The sequence below is a fragment of the Caloenas nicobarica genome, chromosome 1 (assembly GCF_036013445.1).
Source record: "Caloenas nicobarica isolate bCalNic1 chromosome 1, bCalNic1.hap1, whole genome shotgun sequence".
NCBI lineage: Eukaryota > Metazoa > Chordata > Aves > Columbiformes > Columbidae > Caloenas > Caloenas nicobarica.
In genome coordinates this window covers 84,723,335-84,737,034 of record NC_088245.1, presented here as the reverse complement: position 1 = coordinate 84,737,034, position 13,700 = coordinate 84,723,335, and the positions used below count along the sequence as shown (strand labels likewise).

At 44.8% G+C, this 13,700-nt stretch overlaps 1 protein-coding gene across 1 annotated transcript in view; it reads right to left on the bottom strand.

Annotated features, from left to right (window-relative positions):
• LOC135987761 (alpha-2-macroglobulin-like) overlaps positions 1-2,366 on the bottom strand; it is a 41,419-nt gene extending 39,053 nt beyond the window's left edge. The window contains 2 exon segments of the mRNA XM_065632906.1: positions 2,109-2,255; positions 2,257-2,366. Coding sequence (XP_065488978.1) covers positions 2,109-2,255; positions 2,257-2,366 — 257 coding nt within the window.
• Between the last annotated feature and the right edge of the window lie 11,334 nt (positions 2,367-13,700).

Here is a 13,700-nt window from a genome sequence, read left to right as displayed (position 1 = left end):
GACAACACAGGCATCGCTGTCAGAAGCAGGCATCAAGGAGGGATAGGAGAACCTAGAGAAAGTGGTTGAGGCAAAAATGATGAGTTTATATACAGAAGGTAATACTCTAGCTTAAGATGGACTAATGCCTGCCTGTTAAGTCTCAGCTACTTCATGGAGCAAACACCCAACCAAAGAAGACAGTGGATTTCATCAGCTTCATCAGTCCAAATCCAAAAAATTCAACTGCCATCATGACTTTGCATTTCTGACCATTTGCAGTGTATATCCATGCAGGTCTACTATGTTGTAAACCAGCTTGCATGTACAACCATATACCAGAATAGGAGAACAATACCTCCTATGGAATTTTTCCAGAACAGACCCAAAGCAAGAAAAAAAACCCCAAACAAACCAAAAACTTGCTGTCAGTATCTTGCAGAATCATAGAAGTTTTGGTTGCAAGGGACCTCTGGATGTCTCAAGCCCAACTTTTCTTCTCAAACAGGACTTTTGCAAAGGGCTCCATAGATGGAGCTCCCACCAGCTCTCTGGGCCACCTGTTCCACTGCTGCACTAACTTGGTGAATAAGATTTTTTCTAATATATAGTCTGAACCTTAATAGTGTCTGCTGTGCAGCTGGCCACATCTGAAACAGGAATAGTAGCAACTGCTGCTGCTCAAAGAAGCGATCTCCCTGCTTGTGCAGGGCACAGTAAGCAAGTCTTGGTTGGAAGCTTCATTCTGTTTTCAGTTCAAGGGTGGGTTCCCTTCTGTGTTGTACACAGCATCTGATCTACCCTGCAGCACTTCAAAAACCTGCTACTCTCATACTACCTGCCCAGACTCCAGTGCCTCCCTGCTGGGCTCCTATCTTAATTCTGTGGATCCCACCTACACCCCTCTCTCAGCTCTTCCTCCTTCTCCCCTCCCGAAATGGTGCTCAAGTCAGAGACAAAGAACACCATGTTGCTCACAGGAGGAAAGGTCTGAGCAGCACCCTTTCGCCCTGATCTTGGGCAGGGACGAATTAAGATTACTTAATTACTTAATTGCATCAGATTACTGTAGGCAGACCAGAGATCTCTGCCTGACCCCAAAGCAGACTTGGCTGGCTGATCTACACCAGAAGAACCCAAACAGCAGATGAATGAAGGGTTGATGGTACAGTGTGAGTCAAAGGTCATTCAGCCTGAGCCGGTCACCACTTTACCTCTGACCACACAGTAAGCTGCAGCAGTAATGCTGCACCTTCTGCTGCAGCTGCCAGCACTACCGTGGTGCTGGTGGGCATGAAATCTCTGTAGCAAGCGTTAGGAGATCTGCACTGGTGAGAACTGCACTTCTGCCAACACGGCAAGAGGCACAGCATGACAGCAGCCAGGATCTGAAGGAGGCTGCACCCATCCAGACTAGAGGCTCCAGAGCAACCCTCTCTGGCAGGCAAGGCTGGGGTGAGGCTCCAGTCTGCCCATGCCACCACAGGCTGCCCCTGTCCTTGGAGCCTTCAGCAGAGGGGGCGCTGCAGCCATGCAGAGCCCTGGGGTGGATGCCCCAGGGGAGGGTGCCAGCGCCAGGCTTTGTGCTGGAGGAAGAGAATCTAGGTCACAGATCGTCTTTGGGAACAAGTACATTTGATGCTGCCAAGGGAAACAAACTGGCTTGAAAGAAATGGGAGAAAGGGGAGCAAAGTGTCTTGAAAGCAACAGCAGAATGGGGAGAAATAACTCAGTGATTGAAACAAGGATACTACAGGAAAGGTAAGTACATGGATTCTGGCATCATGCTCACAAAAACCCAAGGCAACTGAAGGTTTCTAGGAAGGAATATACTTAGGCAAAGGCATTGTGATGATCCAGGGCTGGACAAACAGACAGCTGCGGGGCAGGAGTGTGGGCACTGGCAGAGCTGGAAAGGGCTTGCAGGGCTGGATAACAAGGGGGCTGCAGGGTGAGAGTGAGGACCACCGGTAGAGATGTGCAGGAAGCTCAGGGCTTGGCTAGTAGTGGGACGCAGGGCAGAAGTGGAAGAAATGGGCACAGCTTTTTGAATAACGACTGAAAGGAAGAAAATTGAAGGTAAAAAGGAGCACTAAGACCTCCCTCCCCCCTCCACATGTGTAGCTTACGGTTCTGTGGTGGGAAACGTGTTTCCAGGAAGGATGAAGAGGAAAAGGAGGAAGATGTTTGGTTTGATGAGCAGCCTGTCCTTCCCCATGGTGCAGAGCAGGTCGTGGTGAGTCAAGCAGACACCCAGTCTGGCCTGGTGCTGCTGTTTCCCTGCACCTTGTAATTCCCTTCCACTCTGCTGGGTCAGCCTCTTTATAACTGCTCTCTGCAAACAGCCCAGGGGCTGGAGGAGATAAGGGCTGGGGGCCAGGACCCATCCGGAAATGGGAGAGGCAGTAAGGAGGAGCTGGAACAGAGGGACTCTATTTGGCCGGAGGCTTTCCAAGTGGGGGAAGGGTATTTGTTGGATAGTGCTTATATTAGAAATCTTTGAATGATTCAGACCCTGCTTTCTTTAACCCATCAGAAATCCACAGTGTTGGGGAAATGAGCTATCTTCAACACAGTGTAATATTCCTTGTGGGCAACACCTAATCACAGCACTCTAATGTGGGATACTGCAATCTTTTGCAGCCAAAAGCCAAGTTTATAGGTATTTTAAGAATAAAAAGAAACCCACAGCCAGAAATATTGCCCATATTATGTTAACAGAATACTGAAGTAGTTTGCTGACTCAGGAGCTAACAGAGCTACCATGGGTTAGACAATTAACCTGTCAGAAATACAGCCCCATATGAGGTGGGGTACTTATGGAAATGAGTTCTGTTTCCACTGTGAACATGCACAAATATTACACAATGCCATTGGGAGACATCCTTGCCTCCCCAGCACAATGATCATCTTCTGTCATGCAGTGTCACTCAGAGTGCTGATGTTCCAGGTGCTGCAGGTCACTCCTTCTTCCCTTTGCCAGATTCAGATCTGTGCTGCTGTGTCATGTTTGTAACAAAAGTCACTCAGAAATAATGCTGCTCACTTAACTCTGTCTTATGCAAATCTCTGGTTGTAGCAGCTTATCCAGAAGTTGAATCTAGTAAGAAAAAAGTTTGCTAAATACCTTCAAATCACTGAACAGAAATATTCAGTCTAAACTATAAGCACTCCCTGAGAAGCCTGACGAGGTGGGGTGTTTGCACCAGTCCACGGAAAACTGCAAAATTGCAGCTGTGGAGCTGCCAGCATGCCCTCCAGTGCCTGTGCAGTGAAAGGTTTCAGTAACACTCTTTATAGAGATTCATGATCACTGTGAAAATTTCTGCTGTGTACAAATAACCTAGCAGAGAAAATGCTTCAGCACGAACCACCTTGAATGTGTCTATGTGAAGCCACATTAACGGCAGAGGTTCTCAGTTTTGTGCAAGGCAGCTTATTAGATCACAAGAGCACAGGCAGTCCTATTTGCTCTTTGCCTGCAGATTAAGCTTTGAAAAAGAGTGAATGTTAAGACTGAATGTTAGCTATATAGTGTGTCTTGACTCTGATGTAGTAGCCAGAAAACTACAGGGAACAGCAGTGCAAAAGACCAGGAGAAATGGCTGGGGACAAAAGGAAGTTTAAGAATGGTATTCAAAAACCAGGCATAGTCTCTCATGGAACAAAATTTAATGCCTTCTGTAAAGCACGAAAATTAGGAAAACAGTTGGGAGGCAGCCAGTGTCTGCTGGGGGAAAGTGTTATCTAAATGTCACATGGAGAAGGGGTAAACATATACTCACACAAACCAAAAGATTTAGGAGACTATCAGTTACAGATAGAAATGCTGGTTTAAAAAAGTGGTTGTGTAACTACCAAGTAATAAAATCCATACAGATCTTTCTCCAGAAATACCCCTATTGTCTGTCCTCTCACTTCTGTCTTTGACTTCTCCAGTAAATAACTCATGCAAATAGCAGTTTTCAAGACAATAGTGTCCTGGGCATTTGCTGGAAAATATGACTCATCCCAAGTTACCTGTTGTCATTCAGGCTGCTGTAAACTGAAACCAAAAAGAAATCTGAATGGACACAGGCAAAGTATGATTTAAGGATGAGCGTGTAAAACTAAAACTCATAGATCTACAGGGCCATCAAAACCAGCCATTCAATGGAGATCCTATTCACTATCATCTTCTTCCTCCTGCTAACCAATTTACTATCCACAAGGTATAAAATACCTGCATCTCAGAAACCACTTACCAGCTCTCTGACACCCCAAGGCCCACTCTGCTCCACAAGCACCATCAGGCAGTTGATGCTTCAGCTGGTTCCTCTCTCACAGAGCTCAGAACAAGTGGTCTGAACTTGTAGTGAGCTTGAAAGCTTCTGGGCGCTTTTTGGACCTGAAGGAGAGCTTGTGTGTCTGAAAGACTGGCTACTTCTTCCAACAAGGCTAGCTGGTCTAATAAATGATGTAACTGCTGAAAAAGGCATACAACATAGAATCATGGAATCATAGAATGTCCTGAGTTGGTAGGGACCCGAAAGGATCGTTGAGTCCAACATCTTTGCAACACACAGTGATGGTGTCAGTGAACTGGCAGTCATGATTTTAACCACAGAGAAGAATTTCCTCTTATGGTAATACTTCATATGTGTCTGAGGTCACTGCACACCTGGCAGATCAAGAGACAACCTGTATGTATCTAATATCTTCAGTAATTAGTCTCCATATTAGGGTGGTACAAAACGTAAGTGAATCATGTACATAACACACAGAGATCACAAAGAATTTAAATTAGGCCACATCATGGTTGATATAGCCAAAATTTCTACATCTAATTTCTTACAACCCTCCAAGCAGAGTGGATTTCCATTCCAAATGATTGCAATTGATTTTGGTTCATCCTGCTTAAAAATGAATGATTACATATGTTTATTCTCATTTTTAAAGGTAACACATCTTTTGGCTGTTCCATAGAAAGTTTTTGAAACTTATTTCCACTGCTAAATTAAAACTATAACATTATTCTAAAATTTTATTTTGTTCTAAAGAACACTGGGGAAAATTGTCTTAATTCTAGACAATTCTCGGAGAGGTTACAGTGATATTTGGGTAAGCTACATGTCCTGACGCATTGGATTTCCTTTCCAGGTATTATTGCATTGAAATGGTGCAAGACACCAGGTTGGTAAGAAATGGATGTCATGGGAGCACTTCTACTTCCCTTCTCAGTCTCCTTTCTACCAGCACTTAAAAATATGTTATTTTGAGTTGGACAGACTGACACAGAAGATGCAATTAAGAAGTTAATATAGGCCATCATAAATGCTGATAAATTCTAGTCACAGCAAACTTTATTCTGCAAAAGTTCCTCCAAAGTCATCAGGGACAGTCAACATGGCTTCACCAAGGGGAAGTCGTGTTTGACCAACCTCATAGCCTTTTATGAAGACGTAACAAGGTGGATTGATGATGGCAGAGCAGTGGATGTGGTCTACCTTGACTTCAGCAAAGCATTTGACACCGTCTCCCACAGCATCTTCACGGCAAAACTGAGGAAGTGTGGACTGGATGATCGGGTAGTGACGTGGACTGCAAACTGGCTGAAGGAGAGAAGCCAGAGAGTCGTGATCAATGGGGCAGAGTCTGGTTGGAGGCCCGTATCTAGTGGAGTGCCTCAAGGGTCAGTTCTGGGACCAATACTGTTCAATATATTCATCAATGACTTGGATGTGGGAATTGAGTGTACTATCAGCAAGTTTGCTGATGACACCAAGCTGGGAGGAGTGGCTGACACGCCAGAGGGCTGTGCTGCCATCCAGCGAGATCTGGACAGGCTAGAGAGTTGGGCGGGGAAAAATTTAATGAAATATAACAAGGGGAAATGTAGAGTCTTGCATCTGGGCAGGAACAACCCCAGGTTCCAGTACAGGTTGGGGAATGACCTATTAGAGAGCAGCGTAGGGGAAAGGGACCTGGGGGTCCTGGTGGACAGCAGGATGACCATGAGCCAGCACTGTGCCCTTGTGGCCAAGAAGGCCAATGGCATCCTGGGGTGTATTAGAAGGGGGGTGGTTAGTAGGTCCAGAGAGGTTCTCCTTCCCCTCTACTCTGCCCTGGTGAGACCTCATCTGGAATATTGTGTCCAGTTCTGGGCCCCTCAGTTCAAGAAGGACAGGGAGCTGCTGGAGAGAGTCCAGCGCAGGGCCACAAAGATGATTAAGGGAGTGGAGCATCTCCCTTATGAGGAAAGGCTGAGGGAGCTGGGTCTCTTTAGCCTGGAGAAGAGGAGACTGAGGGGTGACCTCATCAATGTTTATAAATATATAAAGGGTGGGTGTCACGAGGATGGAGCCAGGCTCTTCTCGGTGACAACCAACAGTAAGACAAGGGGTAATGGGTTCAAGCTGGAACACAAGAGGTGCCACTTAAATGTGAGAAGAAACTTCTTCTCAGTGAGGGTGACAGAACACTGGAACAGGCTGCCCAGGGAGGTTGTGGATTCTCCTTCTCTGGAGACATTCAAAACCCGCCTGGACGCCTTCCTGTGTAACCTCACCTAGGTGTTCCTGCTCTGGCAGGGGGATTGGACTAGATGATCTTTCGAGGTCCCTTCCAATCCCTAACATTCTGTGATTCTGTGATTCTGTGATTCCTATAAGCTACACAGTCTTCACTTTGCCTAGCAAAGACAACAGAAAAATGTGAAGTGTCCAGTAACAGAGGGGGTACACCCGTCACTGCAATTGCCGGAAGAAAAGGTGTCTGTGGGTGAGCGTAAATACCCTTAGTACTATCACAACACTATTATGTGCAGGAATCCTTGTCTGCCTCAGCAGTCTTAAGGAATTTTGCAACCACTGTCACTAAAGGTAAATAATCCCAAGAAAAACACTTGCTTCTTCATTATGTTCCCATTCTGCCTCCTCAATGACTGTAGCACAATGCTCAGCCCTCGAAGCCAAACCAGAGCAATAAACTGAACTTCAACCTTTGGCTTTCAAGAAGAGGCATGTGTTAAAACAAAAAGCTGAGGAAACAGCTCTTGGTAACAGCGGTATCACACTTAACGTGGTTCATGCGCTTTCACGTAAGAACCCCTGGTGGAAACCAGCAACTCTAGCAAAGGAATGTCTCTCTTCAGTACCTACATGGTACATGGGGACAGGTGAGAAAACAATCACTGTAAAACCTGAGGCTTATATTAACAGCTCCAGTTAACAAAATTATGTCAGCTGTGCAGCTTCAGGATGAAAAAATCCTTCAGGAGAAGAAAGAAAAAAAAAGTCAATATTTTTATTTTAAAGGAAATCCAAATAACGATATTAGTTTCCACAGCCTACGTATCTAAAGCAAAGAAACTCACAGTAATTTATTTCAAATGACAAAAAGTATTACAAGAAGAAGTAATTGTATAAATTAATAGGAGTCACAGCAATACTCAGAGAGATAAAAAGGGTTTATTATTGTGAAGGGGACAAAATATTCCACAGGCCATAGTGAAGAGAAGCTAGTCTGTCAGAAAACCTCAGACAACATGAACATTATACAAGTTGCAACATGCGGATAAAGGAAGATATGCAAGGAAATGAAACAACAGAAAAACGCTTCATCGGCTAGACTTCAGATGAAACTGAAAATATCAGAGTAAATAAAGATTATCCACTTCAGTGGCATGTTGAATATCTTAACCTGAGACAAGTGCCTGGTGGGAAATGAACTGCCTTTTCCAGGCACAGACAGCTGGGCTGCCCAATATAACTCATATTTCTTTGCTGTCATATGAGCAAATGAGTAGATTCATGCATGGCAAATGCATCAATGAATTACTTTCATTTTAATGCACTTTGTAGAATAAATTGCAAGCCAAATCAGTAGCTGGGTTTTATAAGTAGTCCTGTGACTACATTTTGTGTGATGTAAAGCTAGTCCATTTGTAGGGCAAGCTCTACACAAAGTAGAATTTATTGACCTTTCTCAGCTATATTATAACAAACATCACCTCTATTTATAGATTTTGTCTTTCCTTAAAAAAACCTATACTCTATGCTGCAAAAAAGGCAGCAAGAGAAATCTGCAGTGTGTTTGTCTGATACTTACAGTGCACAGCACACGCAAACTAGGATCGGTTTTTGAAATCCCACTATTAAATCCATTAAAGGCAATTAGTGAATAATGTCTAATAATTTAAAAACATAAAAACAAGAAACTAGCTGTTTGCATGTTCACATATATTTTTTTGATATTAAGGAGAAATGAAGATAATCTCTGATATAGTAAAGAATGAGAAATTATTTTCATTTATACATTTGTAATTCCCATACTGTTGCCAAGGAAGGAGGGAGAAGAAGCCTAAGCATTTACAAATGTCTCTGCAAACAGCACTTGGGACAATTAACTATACTCTCTTTGAGTCATATGACTCATCTTTTCAGATAAAACTTTACCATATAAAAAGACATACTAAATGCATATAGACTTTCTGTTTATCTTTAACATAACTGTGGTGTTATTGTGTGGGCTACCTCTCTCCTCAGATGAGGTACAGGCATCTCATGAAAGACCTTCTGCTGGCCCTGAGGTTGATGTTCAAGGCAAGTGGAATGAAGTTGGAGCCAGGCTCTTCTCAGAGGTGCCCAGTGACAGGAGCAGAGGCAATGGGCAAAGCTGCATACAGAGAAAGGCTGAGCAGATGGAAGGAAAAAATGTTTCCCTCAAGGGTGACACAACAACAGAACAAGTGCCCAGAGGTGCCATGGGACAGCCATTCCCAGAGACCATGCAAACTTCATGGCATAAGGCCATGAGCAAGAGTTCCAGTAGAGAAACAGAATGTACTTACATGGTGTAGGCATTTCAAAGATTTTTCCCATTTAGATTTGACATTCATTTAGCTATAAAAAATGAAACCCCGGATCACTGCCCTTCTCTGAATGGCTTTGCTAGAAGAAGGCAGCAGAGGGCTGTGTCAATGCAGCTTGCTGGATGGACCATGCTGTACTTGCCCAGTGCAACACCTGCTTGCTGTGGTGCCTGTACAGAGCCTGCTGGATGAACTGAAGTGGAAGAGAAGGGCTTTATGCTTAGCTCAGTTACTGACTTGCTGGGTAACACTGGGCAAGTCCAGGCCTCTCTGTGTGCCACAGCTAAGCCAGATGTCATTTGGTGCTCTAGACACGTGTCTTTCCCCACTGCAGATAGGAGCTGGGATTCCACTGGTAAGCATTTGTCCAGATTTTTGAGATGGAGGATGCTACAGGAAAGCAAGACTAGAAGTCCTAATGGAGTACAAGGCAAGGAAATCGGATATTTGCATGTTTAACCCTGTTCCCTGCACCTCTGCTTTGTTCTGTTGCACCTTGCTAGGCAGGGCAGAGCTGGTCATGCTTGGCCCTTCGGGTCAGGGAAAGGGGCATGAGCCGTGATACTGTAATATAGCTGGAGAACGCAGCATTTATTAGGACCCTTTTGTCCAGCTAGAGAACCTGCCCTGGCTGTATTACGCCACTGTACTTCCCTTCTGTTTTGGGGTACCCTGCACTGGACACAAGTGGTTAGAAGGGAACAGGACAAGACATCACCCAAGCAGTGAGAGGCAGTGAGGAGAGAGCCAGCTGTGCATCCCACACTCGGTGCACAGGGCTTCCCAGAGCTTTACCACAGCACAGAACTCGGATCACCAAGTAAGTGTGGACACACCTTGCCTTGAGAGGAGGGACTGCAAGGGGAACCAGCTAGGCTTAGAGCTAGTCACTTCCAGTAATGTGAAGTAGAAAACATGTGGCATGGTTATGCAGTTGCCTGCAGTAATAACCCAGCCTTCACCTCCCTGTGGGTACTGAGCCAAAGAGTGGGAGGCTGAAAAATATGTGCCAGGTTTGCACTTTAGTAGCATGCATGCGGAGCCCTGTCCATACACAGTACAGTGATTTTTATTCCCTCCACTGCTGCCTGCTTCCTTCATATTTACCCTCCTTTCTTTCTCAAATGAGATTTTTTAAGTCTCCCAGCTGCCAGGTTACGTACACAGTGCCACAACGTAGGGTCCAGAAGGCCTGCTAAAATTATGGTCTAAGAGAGGTCCTGATTTACCCAGCAGGAACACGGGTGTGGCAGGAAGGGGGATTGGAGGAATCCAGGGCAAGATCAAAAGGCATATTGGGAGATCAGTTTGTTGAGGTTGCCAAAGGATCAGAAAGGGGAAGAGTGAGAAGTTTCCTTGAAGGCTTGTAGGTCCTGTATTCAGTCTAATGTCTTGCTTTTAGGCTTTTCTTGGCTCTCAAAGGGTGAGCCTTTAGCAGATTGAGCAGAAAGAAGCTGCCTTTTGCTGTAGAGCTACAGAACTAGATGCCACAATGTTGCTTCTCCATTTGAAAAAAATTTTAGAAAACTTTTCATTGTGACTCAATAAAAAATCAAAATGCACGTGACTGGTGTTCCTCAGGAAGTCCTTCTCTGATGCTGCGCATTTCACAGCCAGCGGTGTCAGAGATGTGACCATGTTTCTGTGTCACCTGTCTGATGAATCAGGTGGTGAGGGTCATTTGACTGCAGACATGGCCCTACCTTTCTAATTGCCCACCAGCTAGGTGGCAAATGAACTCAACAAAGAAACAATCAGAGAGCACAGCTGAGTTGTTTCCCCAGAGCATTTTGACACATCATCATTTCTTGATTGAAGATTCCTATGGCACATTTCTCATCTTCTCTGATCAGTGAACTGGTTGGTCAACCCTAACATTCATATTTAACACTTTATATTTAACAGAGGCAGAGTGGTGAGGAGAAGACATGAACATCAACAAGGAGGTAAGAAGATCTGGAATATAAAAGAAGTCATACAGCTATGCTATTGCTTAATAGCTTGGCACTCTTACCTGTGACACTGCAGGGATCACAGAGTATTTGAGCCAAAAGATGGAGCAACCAAGTTCCCTGGATCAAGGACTCCTTTGTCTAACAAAAGTGCTGGGTAAACAAATGAGGAGCCTAAACAAGAGAATGCCGCTACACTGGAGCTCATTTTTTTGAGGAGATCTATTTGTTTTTTCCCTAGATTTTGCAACCTACTGACCACACTGTGGATGAGACTCATCACCTACAGTAAAAAAAGCTTATGTTCAGTTTCCAGAACAAGCGTGTTTGTTATAAGTCCTCTTCTTTTTTAACTAGGCCATGACATCAGCCTTTAGCAGATCCTTCAGTGTGAACTCCACACGAGCAGCAAAGCAACCCTCATGACACAAATAAACTCTACAAAGAAGGATTTAACACAAAGGGAAGTAATCTCAACAGAATATTTTGGTCAAAGACATTCCCTCTTTGTTATCCCTTTTTTATTCGTAAGTACCCGCATTTCAGAATAGCTTTTAATGTGCTGCTTAAAGCACATAATGTGAGACCAAGAAGCTGCAGAGCAGGCATAAGGGCACCAGCAGACCTCCATAGCGAAGTTCTGAATTTCGTGTTTCTGATAGTGTTGCTGACGCTATGCACTAGGACCTGCACAACAGTTTCAGCGGATGCTTATATCTGTCTCTGATCTCTGACAGCTGTGTTAAACTTAGGTATTCAATACTGGGCACAGTAAACCAGTGTCTGTGCCTTTGAAGAGGGAGCAGTATGGTAGCTCAGAGCACCTCTTGGGCCAGTGAGCCTGATACTCTCGCACTTGGGAAAGGGATCTTGCTTATTCTGTAAATCTTACCAAAATGAAATCAGTTCTGACCTTCTGAGACCTAGAACACTCACCAAGTCTCTGTGATTGAATGATATGATTGTTGGGTTGCAGAGGAAGAAATGACATTCAGTCTAGTGGGCATCCCTGTCTTGCTTAGTCAATAATTAATAAACTTGCTTCAGTTTCAGGTGCATGCCATGAAACATATAGCTGAAACAAGCCAGCCAGGTTCCAGAAATCTGGGAGTCGTTGGAATGCATTTTAAGGAGTATTGCTGTTCTCTGTGGGAGCGGGAGCCAGGAAGAACACGGTCTACATGTAAAAATGAGTATAAGCCTGTGATATTTATTGGATTGGACTGCAACTGGCAATTAGCTGTTTGAGTCACAGGATAAATTCAGGTCATAAATATTACATTTTCGGCATACAGAGGAAGAGTCTGCACTGGGATATATGCTTCTGATGTTTTAATAGTTCAGGTTTGGCCTAAGAGGAAAAGAAGACTCCAAAAGAATGACAAAAATGCAGGAGTGTTTTTTTCCCCAGGACCTTGTTTCTTCCCAGAAAATGATGTTTGACTGAACAGAATAACATTTGGCCAGACCTGAGGGGATTTTTATGAGTTCCATGTGGGATGCTGAAGCCTTGGCTTAACTGGCCTCATATCCCCCAGAAAGATGTACATCCTGTATCCACATCCTTTCAGCCTGCTCTCCCCTTCAGCCTTGTTGCTGTAAATATTGATTTCTCTTGCTTTAATCCAGTCTGATGCTTATGTAAATCAAGTCAGGTGCTACAGTTCAGACTGTGTCAGGAAAGTAAAATTCACAACCTTTCTTACTTCCTTCCTACTGTCAGTGAAGTTTTAATTTCGTACCTTAGCATGGAAACATGCTCTCTACCCAAAGCAATTTCATGCACCACAAAATCCTCATCTGTGAAACTTAATGAAATGGCTTTTTACAAAATCAATATCATGCATCTCCTTGGCCAGCTTTGTGTAATTCTAAAACTCACACATAGCTGATGGATCCTGTACATATTTGGGTACCCTGCTGCCTGCAGAGACTCAGACATCTGGTTTGTTGAGGATCCACGCCAGACTAACTCAGAAGCACAAATCCCACTGACTCCAATTATTTAGTACATTTTGAAAAAATTTAAAAAAAAAAAAAAAATGGGAAGAGGGATAATTCGTGTTGACATGATGATTAATTTCCACTGAAAAAAAATGCAAGTCCATGACTTTAGCAAATTGCCTGGTGAAACTGATCCTTTCAAAGCACGTACTTGTCCTCAGCACTTGAACAGCTCGCATGTTCGCTTATGTGCTTGTTCATGCCCTTGCTGCAGCAGGTCCTTTTCCCCCTCCCCACTGTGACAGATCCATCCTTTTCTCCCTGCTCCTGCGTGGCTGACGGTCACCTCCCGCTACACCACAAATAAGCCACCATGGGCTTAGATCTCACTGACCGTCAGCTGCGGCACGGCCATCCCCACAGCCCCAAACGCCCGGCCACGGCCATGGGAGCCCAGTTTGGGTGGGCAAGGGCTGTCGGCATCATGGTTGGTCCTGGACAAGAGGAGCCAGATCCGTGCTTCTTTCCCGAGCCCTTCCAGTGCTGCTTTGCTCCTTTGTCTCCAGCCATGCTTCGCTGTCCCTTTGTCCCCTCTGCCAGGGTTCTGGTAGTGCCTGGATCACGCCCTTCTCACCCAACCACCAGCTCTGGTATGATGCAGACTAAGAGCGTTCGGCGTTTGCAGAAAGCACCATGACTCTAAGCATTAGGAAGTGGGGCAATGACAAGAGATGCAGAAAAATGGGGAGGCTTGTTGCTGGTGGCTAGGACAGGGCATCACGATCCAGGGTCACCTTGTCTTTTGGACAAGCTCTGTCCAGTCTGATAGACTGGAGGGCCTGGTGGGGGGAGATCCAGGATGTGAGACCAGGCAGTCACCAAGCCTGGACTGGAACCTCTTCCTTTCTTCACCCACTCCTCCACTACGTGTGATGCAGTGCCACTGCATGATGTCCGTACATAAACCTCTACTC